This window comes from Brachionichthys hirsutus, chromosome 18 (assembly GCF_040956055.1).
Source record: "Brachionichthys hirsutus isolate HB-005 chromosome 18, CSIRO-AGI_Bhir_v1, whole genome shotgun sequence".
Taxonomy (NCBI): domain Eukaryota; kingdom Metazoa; phylum Chordata; class Actinopteri; order Lophiiformes; family Brachionichthyidae; genus Brachionichthys; species Brachionichthys hirsutus.
In genome coordinates, this window is record NC_090914.1 from 5,469,464 (window position 1) to 5,482,899 (window position 13,436).

Below are 13,436 nucleotides of genomic sequence, written 5' to 3' on the forward strand. Positions count from 1 at the left end.
ATCGTTGCAGCGCCGGAGTTAAGCGAGACACAACAAAAACAATTACATTCAGACAAGTAGGAGAACTTTCAGAATAAAGTGCGTCTCCTCAGTGTATACTCTAGTGTCTTATATTGAAAGTCCTATTTCCGGTCAAGAAGCAAAACGACCTCTTGGCTCAATGCAATAATTTATTTTAACGTAAATGCTACTAAAATAAAATAAATAAAAAAAACAAGAAACGTCCACGACATATAAAGCGTGTAAGAAATATTTCACGTAAGCTGTTCTCATATGTGGACGGGAACCCGGAAGCTGTCAAATTAAACCTCCGAGGAAAAAAGTCTTCAAAAATCTTTACGTGTGTAACATTAGCAGCATATTACCCCACTAATTTGGAATTACTACCAACATCTGTTTTTTTTTGTTCGATATATCGTAAGGTTAAAGTAATAACTCTGCTATTTTGCGTGATGACTGGCTGGTTACGGTGGCCCGAGAGGGACAAACGCGTTGCAGCTCAATTAAACCCAAACAAACAGATAAGACACATCTGTGGGCGTGATTCTTTCACTTGATGAGGTTTACAAGTATTCAAATGTTTTCATAATGATCACAAAGGATGAACTAAAATCAACCATCATCACTTGCAAATGTACTTAAACAAATATAAGTTTCTTCTTTTCTGCTGCTTGTTTATTCCCATAATTTCTGTTAGTTGCGTTTCTCATGTGTTTAAAATAAAATACCCTGACATGAACAACTCATGATTTTATTCCAATACATGCAGTATGTCCCTTGTCTCAGCACAGGAGAAGAAACCCCACAGAAAGGTGTAGAGACGCGGCGCTGCCACACATGTAGCTGAGATAATGCAATCCAGCATGCACACTCACAATTTTGAAATATTGACAGAGCACCGAGTCACACAGATAAAAGCCAAACATGCTGGGAGGGATTTCTGAGTAAAAGCCAGGAGAGCAAACGGGCATCCAGACATGGCTTCCGACAAAGACGGCGGCACAGATGGGAAACCATTCCAACATAACACAGGAAACATGGGTACGTTTGTTCCATTTAAGATGTCCTAGCAATGGCTTGGGATTTTACTACATTATGTTTTGGTCGAGCTTCGAGGTCACATTGAAGCGTTTGTTTGTTCAGGAGCTCTCGGTGCAGTCAGAGTCGGGTCCAGAAGTCTTCCACTGTATCCAGTGTTTATTGTGTCTTTAGGACTGCTAAACGGAATTCTGATTATCATCGCTGTTGTTATTGGGATTTACTGTGAGTACAATTAATCCAAAGAAGGTTTTGCATCTTTGCCTCATTTCTTTAGTGGAGTAGACCATGCTGACCTTATTGAAGCACATTTAACAATCTGATAATAAAATCCACCTTTTTTTAAAAATATGATCTTATTTCTGATAATCACAGGCGCTAATGTCAGCGACATATCCAATCTTGACCGGGCAACAACAGAAGCCGTCATCATAGAAGTGGAGCAGCTTCGGATAATGCACGCTCACGCAATTGAAGCTCAAAAAGAGACCGAACAAACGCTGAAGAAAGAGATCAAGAAGCGGCAGCAGTTGGAAATACTGTTAGAGCGGAACAAGACGCTCAGTGACGTCCTGCAGAAGCAGTTTGAGACGCTGCAGCTTGAGAAAGCGACTCTGCAGGCCGATACTTCCGACATCTGTGAGAGTCCAATGAATTCCTTTCTTTTATTTTGCAAATAGAAAACAGTTTCCCTTTTATTGAGACTTTAAATCATTTTGTTCTTTCACAGATCACAGTTGTGAGAAATGTTTATCTGAATGGTTTTTACTCAACACAACTTGCTACTTCCACGGTAAAGCGGCATCCAGTCCCCTGAAGAACTGGCACGACAGCAGGGCGGACTGCATCCGCCGGGGGGGCGATCTGACTGTCATAGACAGTTTGGAGGAGCAGGTGAGTCCGGTAAATGTAAAATGGGACAGATGTACGTTTCATGTTTTATTGTAGATCATAAAGTAAAAAAAAAAGTCTCAGCAAGTTATCGTCATGGTAAAAACACCCTCATATTCTCATTGATTGGCACTGATTGAGTAGATGAGGTGCAGCCATAGCTTTTTTGCTTGTGTACCTGTAACAAATTGTGTTGTTTAACCTCTGTTTACCTAGATTAATCTATTTGAGTATCTACCAAAAGTGGAGCCCAACATTCATACGTGGAATAAACCAGGAATCTGGATTGGCCTGACTGAGTTTCAGACAGAGGGTCAATGGGATTGGATAAATAATGTGACTGTGACAGCTCGGTAAGAGTCTTCATCTTTTACATGTATTATGTTGAAAACATGGTGTGAAATATGGTCATTTAATTTCTTGTTGGATGCAAAGTTTGAGGGATCGCCTGTACTGTATTTGTAGCTTGTGCTTCGATGTAATAAGCTTCTGTCCATTGTCTACACAGAAACGCTGTGTGTAGTTGGCACATTTGTCTCCAGTCTCATATTCCCCTGTGTACATAGACAGAGATGTGCTGTATATATTAAATTATTATCCTTGCTTTAGGTACTGGATGTCGGGAGAGCCTAACAACTATGGACCAGGTGGGGAGCAATGTGGAGCTATAAAGAATGGTAAAATCCCTCTGCAAACATGGTTTGATGGAAAATGCGACTTGCCCCAGGAGTGGTTGTGTGAAATGCAACCCAATTAGGCAAAATCTGAGGCAGAAGAGTTCTCGGGATTTCAGTCAAAATGGACACTCACCAACGTACCATCAAAGTGTTGCACAATGGCTCTTGTACCCCCCACTTGTCTTAATGGCACAGAGTTGAAAATAACTATCTTGTAATATATGTTATACAATACTATATTGTATTCTGTACTTTAAAAACTCAGAATGTTATGTTGCCCATGTGATTGCATCCATCATATTCTCCGTGATCATTGTTTAATAATCAGAGTTTTTGGCTGCGGCAAGCTGCTGGTTTGGGTGGAAAAGCTCCAAATCCTAAATTCCCCAGAGGAGTTGATGGAGACCGGAAGGAACTGAGACTCACTGATGCAAGGATGGCAGGAACATGGGTCTGGGTTAATTCATGAAGTGACTAAGGGCCTTTACTATGGATTTTTATAGTTGATGGCAACATACTAATAAAGTGGAAATGAAGTTTTCTCTGACTGATTTTGATTTCTCAAAGATACTTGAAGAGTGATAGCCTCGCCATGATGGATTCCAGAGGTGGATCTGTGCTGCCTTTTATTACTGTGTCGATACCAGGAGGACGTGGTAAACGGGGGAGGGTTGAGTTGATAGACAGTTGCGATAGCCAATCAGATCACGAGTTGGTAAAAACAAGTCCTTCCTCCAGGTTTCAAGTTGAAGATCAGTAACGCGTCCTGTGATTGGCTCTTAGAGTTGATAGACAGTAGCGATAGCATTCCTGCCTGTGATTGGATACTCCGTGTGAGATTGCAGCGCTATGCGTATTGCGTCATCAACTGCGCGCCAGGAAGTCTTACCCGGCGAGGCGGCGACCTACCGAAAATACAAAAAAACAACTTTATTCCTGCGTTTTAACCCACAATGGCCGAAGGAGGGGAAAGCGTGGATTTGGTTGTGGATATTCTTGAAAGGCCATTTTCAAGACGGACCTTTACAGAGAAGCTAGATCTTGTAAAACGACGTCGTCCAACTCCGGAGCTGGCTAACCTGTCCCAGGCTGGGAAAGGTTTTGTCCGCCACTTCCAGGCTTCAAACTACCAGCGTTATTCCTGGCTTACGGCTTCCGAGGATCGCTGCAAATTGTTCTGCTGGGAATGCCTTTTGTTTGCAAAGGATAGATCTAATGTTTGGAGCAACTCTGGATTTAGAAACTTAAATTGTTTAACCAAGGCAGCAACTAAACACCAAAACACGGCTGGACACTTGCAAGCTACGGTGCTTTTTAAAACTTTCGGGGACACCAGTGTGGATGCGCAGCTCAACGAACAGGTGCGCAGGGAAAGTGAGCTCCACAATGAAATGGTGAAGAAAAATAGGGAGATACTGAAAAGACTGATTGATTGTGGTGTGTTCCTGGGTAAACAGGAACTTTCATTTAGCGGAAAAGATGAAAGCACTCAGTCGACAAACAGAGGCAACTACATGGAACTTCTTTCTTTTGTTGGTGAGCATGACAAAGATTTGCATTTCCACCTGTCCACCAACAGAGCGTTTACTGGAACATCTGGCAAAATATTTAATGACCTAATTTATGCTATTGCAGAAGTGATGGGAGAAGAGATCAAAACAGAGATCAAAAAGGCACCTTTTGTCGCTGTCATGGTGGATGAGAGCAATGCCGCACAGCTCTCGCTTGTCCTGCGCTATGTGACGACATCGGGTGTCAAGGAGCGTTTTGTCAAGTACGAGGATGTATCTAGCGGCAGGCGAGCTGATGACATTGCTGCTCTGATTTTTTCTTTCCTCGAGGAATATGACTGTTGTCTGGACAAAGTTGTGGCGCAGTGTTACGATGGCGCAGCAGTAATGGCATCTGGACTGAATGGGGTGCAAGCGAAAGTTAAGGAGCGGGCACCTATGGCATTATTCATTCACTGCTATGCACATCGCCTTAATTTAGTACTGACTCAAGGGGCCTCAAAGCTTAAGGAATGCAAGGTCTTTTTTGCCAACCTGAATGGCCTCGCTGCGTTCTTCTCCAGATCCCCGAAGCGCACTCAGCTACTTGATGAAATTTGCAAGCGGCGTCTTCCTCATGTCGCACCAACGCGGTGGCAATGTGCATCGGGACCGGTGAAAGCAGTCCACGAGAAGAGGGTTGCGCTAAAGGAGTTGTTCGATCACATCCTGGAGCGCCATGATGAGTATGACGGGGACACTGTGCTTTGTGCGGATGGATTTAATAAGCGTCTGGATGATTTTGAGTTTTGCTTTTGGCTCAACGCATTTAATGGCATTTTTGAACATGCGGACGTGCTCTTTGGCGCGCTACAGAAGAAAACAATGGATGTACAATTCTGCATGGCAAAGATGAACGAGTTCTGTGACGCAGTTGAGCGAGCGAGGGGCGAATTCAATCGGACGTATGAAGAAACGTTGAGCATCTCAAGTGGTCCAAGCGCTCGCAGAGGCCAGGGAGCGGCGCAAGGCGACTTTCGCGCACGCTACAAACAACTCCACAGCGTGATGCTGGACAACGTTCTTTGCCAGATACGGAATCGATTTCAAGACCAGGAGAAACTATTGTTTCTCTCCCTTCTGGACCCTCAGCACTTTCAGACATACAGGAGAAAATTTCCACAAACAGCCCTTTCCAGCTTAACGCAAAGTCACGGCGCACTGTTCGATCTGCCCCGGCTAAAAACAGAACTGACCGTAATGTATGCCATGACGGACTTTGAAGGGAAAAATCCAGCGGATCTCCTTGATTTTCTTAGGAGCAAAGAGCTGAGTGAGAGTATGGGACAGCTTTATGCACTGGCTTGTTTGGCTGTGACAATCCCTGTATCCACTGGCTCTGTTGAGCGATCGTCTTCGGCCTTGGAGCGAGTGAAAGCATACGCCAGAAACACGACTGGACAGAAGCGGCTTTCAGCGTTGGCTTCCATGTCCGTGGAAAAGGATTTGTTGTTGGAACTGAAACGCACAGATGAACTCTACAACAAAGTCATTGAAGTCTTCTTGAGGAAAGAAAAGAGAATGGATTTTGTTTTCAAATAACTGTTTTGGGGGGACAGCATTTTATCAGCTTGTTTATTCTCCTCCACAAACCCACAGCCGTATGGGAACAGACAATCCAATGAAGGACAGTATGTTCTGGTGTACAATAAAAAAATGTCTTGTAAAGATTCAAGCCTGACCATAATAAAATTAATTTGCACACGAATATGCCTTGTGAAGCCTGACTGAATAAACTAGAAATCATATTGTGATCTGAAAATGACACCATTTTTTTCCCCGAGCAAACTCTGTGAATATTTAACAAATTAACCAGAATTTCTGTTTGTAATGCCACACACACACACGCAAAGGGCAATGTCCTAAACAAATAATCTCTGCTCGACAAACATGTCAAACTGCTCTCATTTCATCAGTCAAGATGGAGGACGGAGAAGATTTTGGTGGCGTTTCCGACCGTTCTTATAATAAACTGGTCAGTCAAGAAGAGCCGACTCCAGAGGAGCAGGAATTCTTCGCAAATCAAGGGAAGCAAAAAGGTAAAATAAAGAAATTAGTGAATTAGTCTGTTTTTGACAGTTTACCCAGTTCTAAAATATAGTCCTGAAAAATAGTCTTGGTTAAAAACAATTCTATGCTTATTCCTGTACCATTCTCAACATGGATACTTTTTACTTTTCATATTTGTAATGCATATTTTACTAATAACTTCAGAATATGCAGTTGATAATTCAAAGAAAGAAAAACAGCATCAGATGCAAACCTGTCATTATTCTGATCATTATGAATCTCCCTGTTTCACTACGACGGTTTATGGCTCTAATATTAATTCACGACTCCCTCTGCATAGTGTCGATGTCCTTGATGAGACCTGAATCCAGTTGTAATCATTACCAGCGACTCACATTCTTGGCAGTGTTTGCTATCATTCTGCTGGCAGTTGACATCGGCCTGGGAGTCCATTGTAAGTCACTGCTACACCATCAAACACAGAGATTTACATTATTGTAAAAGTGGTATGCTGGAAATATTAGGTGAAGTATTTAGAATATATAACATTTATATAATACTTTATAATGAATATATTATAATATATTCAGAAGTTCTAATACAATGTTTCTACATTTACATTCATTCTGCAATAATTAATATATTTCTGTATGACAGTGTGCGAAAGGGATATACAGTATCCACAATTCAAAATTGTACAAATTTAAACTTTCTATTGAAGCATGTACTGTATAACGTTAATCCTCTGCTTTGACATGTGGACAGTCAGAGCTGGGATTTGAACCATTGGCCGCAACCGCATTAACAAAATATTCTTCTATTATCAAGAATAATAATGGTGGAATGAGCCATGTCACGTTTTACTGACGTATATAAAGTAATTATATATTTTTTATATTAGATTTTTGCTGCTATATAGTGGTTGTTTCATTTTGTTGCTTTAGATCAGTTGAGCTGAGCTAATTTTTGCAACACAAATTACTGTCGGGTTCTTTAGTCTCCTTTATCAGATGGCTCATGTAGAGTGGAGTGGAAATGTATGCAGAACTATGAAATTATATAAAGCAGAACAGCTTCAATTTATGTATTTGTACCTCAATGAATGCACCGAGTTAATTCCTCTACTAACTGTGTGTGCTATTAAATATGTAAACAGATGTTTGGCTCCTCTATAGAAAACGACATGCCTCTATCTGCAGATAACAAACTCACGAGCGGCCAACGCTTCCTCACGGACATGAATAATGAGCTGGACAAACTGCAGACTTCTTACAACGCTGCAACCCAACGTAAGACTGAAGCCAATAAACTGCTGGCCAAAGAGACGAGTGAGCAGCAACTCGCTAAGTGGGAGCTCGAACACCAGAGTCGAAAGATCAAAGACTACGCGAAGCTGACAGACGAAATCAGGCTTCAGACTGCTGGATTGAAAGCCCACATGCCAATGATTAGTGAGCTGTTCCTGCTGCCAGTTGTGTAATCATGAAACAGATGATAACTGACCCCCCCCAAAAACTAACCATGTTTCCATTGTCTCTGGTACCAGAGGAGGGCTGCAGACACTGTTTGCCAGGATGGACCTTCATGTGCTCGAGGTGTTACTTCTTCGCTTTGTCTGATGATCTGTTAAACAGACCGTGGCATGCGGCGAGGCAGTTCTGCATGAAACATGGAGGTGACTTGGCAGCGGTAGACACCAGAGAAAAACACGTAAGATATGCAACTCCTTCCGGGCAATTATATTTTCTCTGTGAAGAAGCAAGCAAAATACGTACGTTTGTGCTTTTCTGTGTGTGCATATTCACAACGGTCAGCTGGCCATGATTGAGTTGGTAAATATTTACCACGATTCTTCGAGATCCTTTTATCAAAGTGGCTTCTGGATTGGACTGAGAGACGTGGAGCAAGAGGGGACTTGGAAATGGCTAGATGGAAAAAGGCTGGCTGGGAGGTAACGTTTACAAAATATGGATTCGGACAGATGCAATTTGACTTATTGTAACAATTCTTGCAATGTCTGTTTTAAATACCACTCTTTAAAATGAGTAGACCAAGCCATATTTGATCTGACTGTGCTATATTATAAAATATTTCTTATTGTTTCAGTTACTGGAATGACGGAGAGCCCAACAATCAAGGAAATGAGGACTGTGCAGCAATGTATCCCCGAAGCAACCCCTTTAAATCTTGGAATGACGCTTCATGCACTCATGCACTTAAATGGGTTTGTGAAATGACCCCAAACACTGCAAGTTGATGTCATTTTTTAAAGAATGTATTTTATTTCTGTTTAGTTATTTTAGTGAACAATTAATTCTTCTGTTTTTTTTCACTGTAACTTCTTTATTTGTTTGGACTACAAAATAACAAGAGAGCTTAAAAAACACATCGGATTTATGAAATGAGGTACATAATGCATGTTGATTATTTCTATTGTAATGACATGACGTGTAAAAGAAAAATAACACCACCAAAATGTACTTAACCTCTGGAGTCAAGCATTTTAATGATAACAATTCCAAAAGGGCCTTTTTTTTTTTACACTCTGCTGTAAAAAAACTGCAGTTAAACAGGGAGGCCATGGACGTCAGTGACATCGTCCTTCAATGCTGAAGTGAAAAACGCTATCTTAAAATGTACACTGGACAATCCCCAGTGAGATTCAACACACTGCTAGACTATGCTATGTACCAAATAAACTGACAGCTCAGTGTTTAGTACCACCTGGTAGACACCAACGACGTCTGCAGTGTCTCTGATCTCTTGATGCATTATTCGAACCACATCTTGCTTTCCATTCACAGCACCGCAAAGTGCTGCCGAAGTTGTTTAAGTAGCCGCTGAGTGTCAACGTGTTCGGGAAAGGAGTCCTCAGATTTCTGGGCCGCAGTGTAGCTGCTCTGAAGGTCTCCAATCTGGACAGAGACAAAGTACTTTGACATTGCATCAAGGGGATTACATTTGGTCTCTTTAACTATCAGCCTATCTGTAATTAACAATCTGGAAGATGTTCACAATCTAAATTTAGAGAGTATCGTAGAGATCGCTCTATTTGACAACCTCTGAATTCTGTTTCTGCCATTATGTGAACAAACAAGCAACAGAGTGATGTCACCACTAGATGGCTCTGCTGATTGGATCAATTACTTTACATGGTTCCTACTTGTACGTAAAACAACATGCGTTTTAGCTGACAGCATTACACGTGGGGAGCTTTTTACCAAAAACGGAACCACATTTATTATTAATAACAATAATAATAAAAGATTAATAGAAGAACAATGACTTACCTTTTCAGAGAGAATAGAGAGATTGAAGTGTGGCTCATACATGTGAGGACCCAGTGATGCAGCAGTTTGCAAGAAGGCTCTCGACTGGAGAAACGACAGGACAGTGATTACCATGCAGCCGGGCATCTTTCAAACAGAGTGATGTCACAGCTTGCATTTTATCAGTGGAATGAAAGCAACATGACTCAGAGGTAACTCTTCACCTGTTCGATGCGACCTTTGCGCAGCTCCAGCACAGCCAAGTTGTTGTAGGCCTCAGCATGGTCATTATTAAAGGCCAAAGCCAGTTTAAGACACTGGTAGGCCAGTGTTAAGTCCCCAATGCCCTGTAGACATCCAACACATTTATATTATCTTCCATTTGTCGTAAGCATGCTAGTTTAGAATTTTATACATATTACTGTACTTGAACTCATGTAGAGATGGCGTACTTATTCTCAAATCATTAGGCACACTTGGGATAATTTCAGGAATCATATGCTCACCACAGCCACATGCCCTATGTTGTACCACACATCGGCCTGCTCTTCATCATTAGCCACCAGGGCCAGAGCTCTCTCAAACGAGGACAGGGTCATGTCGTACTGCTGGGCATAGAAGCAGCACAGGCCCAGGTTGTTGTACAGCTGGCAGTTATATACCCCCATCTGGAGAAGCCGTCTAAAAATGGCAGATGGGATATAACTTTTCATGACGTACACTGTCACAATAAATTCAGTAAATTAGACGTAAAAGCTCATCGGGCCTGTAGAAGCGCAGAGCGATCTCGGGCTGATCGGTGTAGAAGTGGTTGCTGCCGATGCAGGCTATGGCCTCCACATGCGTGTTGTCCTGCTTCAGGACATCCTTATAATACTCTGTGGCCGATGAAATGTTGTTCATTTCCTGTGACAATATCGCAGTAATAGACAGTAAACAAATAGAACTTCAGCGAGAACTAAGTGTGACTGTATACGAGTACCAGCGTACTATACCTCATGTATTCGAGCAATTCCTGTTAGAAGCGTTACCTCACCAGGGAAATGGTCGAGGCCTTGCTTGAAGAGGTTGAGTGCGGTTATTGGTTGGTCAAGGCGCTGGTACACCTAAGTGAAGACACATAAAAGGATTTTAATCTCTATGAAAACATTTGGGTCTGATAGAAAAAAAGGGTTCAAGTTGGTGAGTGTTGTATCGCTATGATGTATTTTGCAGTACCTTTGCAAGGTAAAGATATATATCCACTATTTCTTGGTGGTTGAGAGCAGATCGAAACTGTTTCTCTGCTTCTCGATATAAACCGAGCCTGAAAAGTTTAGATTCACGAGTCAATATTACGATTAAAACACTGGAACTTCAGTGACATCTTGAGTATGAACTACTGTATGAAGATGATTGTCAGGTACTCGCCTGTAGTAGCACTTGCCCAGCTGAGCTTTCCACCACCAGTCTTTGAATTGAGCATGTTCAGTAGCTTGAGCTGCCAAATCTAAAGCCTGGGCGATAAATATAAGGTATGTATTGTGTGAATAATAGTCAACAATCTCACAATGTAACGCAAATCATCCTGCTTCACACCTGATTTAGGTAACACCTACATTTTTCACATCATTTTCATGATGGAAGATGAACTCAAACAGTGTCTAAAAGGGAAATAATCATAATAAGTGTGAGGAAAAACAATAATCTTGATAACGTTTTATAACTCAGAGTTATGAGGTTGTAGTCTTACCCTGGACAAATTAGGTTTTTGGGAATACTTGGCCAGATTCAGTCTTGACAAGTTTATAAATGGTCCATCTGGATTAGTTAACATAGAGGCCTGGAGAAATAATGAAGCAAAGCAATTTATGTTTCAGGCTTTTTTTCACAGTCAATTAAAAAAACACACACACACACAAATAAAAATAAACACTAATGGCTAACTGTTTGTCATATTATGACTAAAGAAAGAAGAAAATACTTCAAATATATAGAGTAGGCCAATAACAAAAAATATTCGATTTCATTGTGCGTGCCTATATATATGACAACTAAAGAGTTCTTCTTCTTTGTCATCATATATCATGTTGGGATCACATCAGCTTCTTGGTTCCTCTATAATATGAGCAAATGTACTCACCGTTCCCAGGCGGACGAATCTGCCAGAAGCACTGGTGACAGGTCGAGCAGTGCTCGCAGTGCGCGGTGTCTTGATAGCCTGCTCCATTGTACCAGGACGTCCTGACTGTGTGCTCGGTCTCACAAATCCAGTTATAGGACGGCCTGATTGTGTCATAGGCCTTGAATTAAATATAAAAGCACATTTAAATCAGGTATGTCTGACATTGTTGGAAATAACATCAACAGGAGCAATTATAGCGCAGACTAGCATGCCATACCTGACAGCAGGTGTGGGACCACCACCCTGACTTGTTCCAGGGAGTCTCAGTGACGTTCCAGGTCCTAAAAGAAAGTCTAATCAATTTAACAAATTTACCAAACCTCAAGATGTTGAGACCACGTTAGAAACGTACGTGCAACTTGAGCGATAGAGCTCTCGTCCAGCATCATCTCAGCTATCCCCTCCTGGTCAACCTCGACTTCATCTATGTATACCATTTCTGTCAGAGCACGACTTTTCAAGCTCCAAACAGCCTACGAAACACACATTCTTTAAATATTTACTTAATAGTCACATATATAGGGGTAAACATGTGACAGCTGCAAACATACATATATATCAAAAAGACATGGCAGAGAGGAACAGTCTGCACTCATGATTACCTCTGAGATAGGCAAGGAGGAGTCCTGACAGCATGCAGTGAGTTAGTTAAAAAGGTAAACAAGGGAAAGGGAAAGCGAAATGATAAAGAGAAATGCTGTGTAGTGATCACAGGAACTTCATTTCAGTAACAATTTGGATCATTACTCATTTACAGACGTGCAAGAAAAAGAAAACGTTACTTAAAAGAAATTATAATGAAGGAAAAGTACTCGGCTAATCAGGATTACACACCAGGCTGAAAACAAGCAGGCTTTGGATAATCGCTAGCATGCTAGGCTACACAGCGATCGTACCTGATCGTACGGGTTGTCTTGCAATAATTTTGTGCAAATATTTGAACACTCTTGTAGTTTTCGCCTCCTGAAATAGCTCCAAGCTAGAAACAATGGATCCATTGTCACCTCCATTGTTTTGATTGTGAAGTAAACAGATACAAAATTCCGACGCTTCTTCCTGTCGGCAACAGTGGAAGAGGGCGCAGTTTAATGATGTCATTTCCTGTAATAAACTAGATTATTATTGTTGTTATTATTTATCATTATTGTTATTGTTGTATTTTATTTTTTGTTTCCAATGTGGAATGTAATTTTTTTTCAAGAAAATTAAAATAAATAAATAAATAAACGTTTATACGGAGTGAATAGAATAGCGATTTGTCTGCTGATTAGAAATGAATATAAACTTCAATACAAGAACATAGTAATACTGTAGTCTTAAATTAATTGTAACATGTAACGTAAACATTCAGTGTGCAAAAAAAATTCGATTTACTTTTAGAAAAATTCCGTTTCAGAATGAAGATTTGTTAAAGGTTTGTATTACTAGCCTGGAATAATTATACATAGGCTATCTATCTATTTTTTTCCCCCGAGGTTGAGTTGGAGGATCTCATTGGCTAACTAATTATTCCGTCATTTCTGTGGGCGGAGCTTGCGCAATAACAGCGCACAGCTCCATCTTTGCAGGATTTGACAGGAGCTTTGACCCGCGTCGAGGAGGACCGTATCCCCGTTGCGCAAGAAGAAGCACGGCTCGATTCTAGCAATGAAAGCGTCGGCGACCTATTATCTTACATAGAGTCACGCAGCGAGACTCCAACTCCACGTGACAATCCCAACCTTCTCCTTGGACAGGTCCAAACATTCACCCGAACTAATGGGACACGCAGGATTAACATAAATATTTGTCCGTGGATGACACTGTTTCAGAAAAAAAAAAAAAAAAAACTACGTGA

At 41.2% G+C, this 13,436-nt stretch overlaps 3 protein-coding genes across 3 annotated transcripts; 2 read left to right on the forward strand and 1 right to left on the reverse strand.

The window, feature by feature from the left end:
* Nucleotides 1–763: 763 nt before the first annotated feature.
* On the forward strand, nucleotides 764–2,686 carry LOC137907725 (C-type lectin domain family 4 member M-like). Its single transcript, XM_068752082.1, has 7 exons — nucleotides 764–839; nucleotides 952–1,041; nucleotides 1,144–1,263; nucleotides 1,414–1,677; nucleotides 1,769–1,932; nucleotides 2,146–2,282; nucleotides 2,539–2,686. Exons 1-7 carry the CDS (start codon nucleotides 764–766, stop codon nucleotides 2,684–2,686), a joined length of 999 nt encoding a protein of 332 aa, XP_068608183.1.
* Nucleotides 2,687–6,077: 3,391 nt separating this feature from the next.
* LOC137908055 (CD209 antigen-like protein E) lies at nucleotides 6,078–8,423 on the forward strand. The gene is made up of 6 exons (XM_068752415.1): nucleotides 6,078–6,195; nucleotides 6,507–6,620; nucleotides 7,366–7,617; nucleotides 7,713–7,876; nucleotides 7,981–8,117; nucleotides 8,273–8,423. The coding sequence occupies exons 1-6, from the start codon at nucleotides 6,078–6,080 to the stop codon at nucleotides 8,421–8,423; spliced, it is 936 nt and encodes a 311-aa protein (XP_068608516.1).
* Nucleotides 8,424–8,449: 26 nt separating this feature from the next.
* ttc8 (tetratricopeptide repeat domain 8) lies at nucleotides 8,450–12,609 on the reverse strand. Its single transcript, XM_068751752.1, has 15 exons — nucleotides 12,496–12,609; nucleotides 12,202–12,225; nucleotides 11,952–12,072; nucleotides 11,817–11,880; nucleotides 11,558–11,717; nucleotides 11,168–11,257; nucleotides 11,034–11,078; nucleotides 10,846–10,931; nucleotides 10,654–10,741; nucleotides 10,431–10,541; nucleotides 10,202–10,341; nucleotides 9,942–10,116; nucleotides 9,660–9,782; nucleotides 9,457–9,540; nucleotides 8,450–9,081 (listed from the first exon to the last, which is right to left on the reverse strand). The coding sequence occupies exons 1-15, from the start codon at nucleotides 12,607–12,609 to the stop codon at nucleotides 8,965–8,967; spliced, it is 1,542 nt and encodes a 513-aa protein (XP_068607853.1). The 3' UTR covers nucleotides 8,450–8,964.
* Nucleotides 12,610–13,436: the final 827 nt, after the last annotated feature.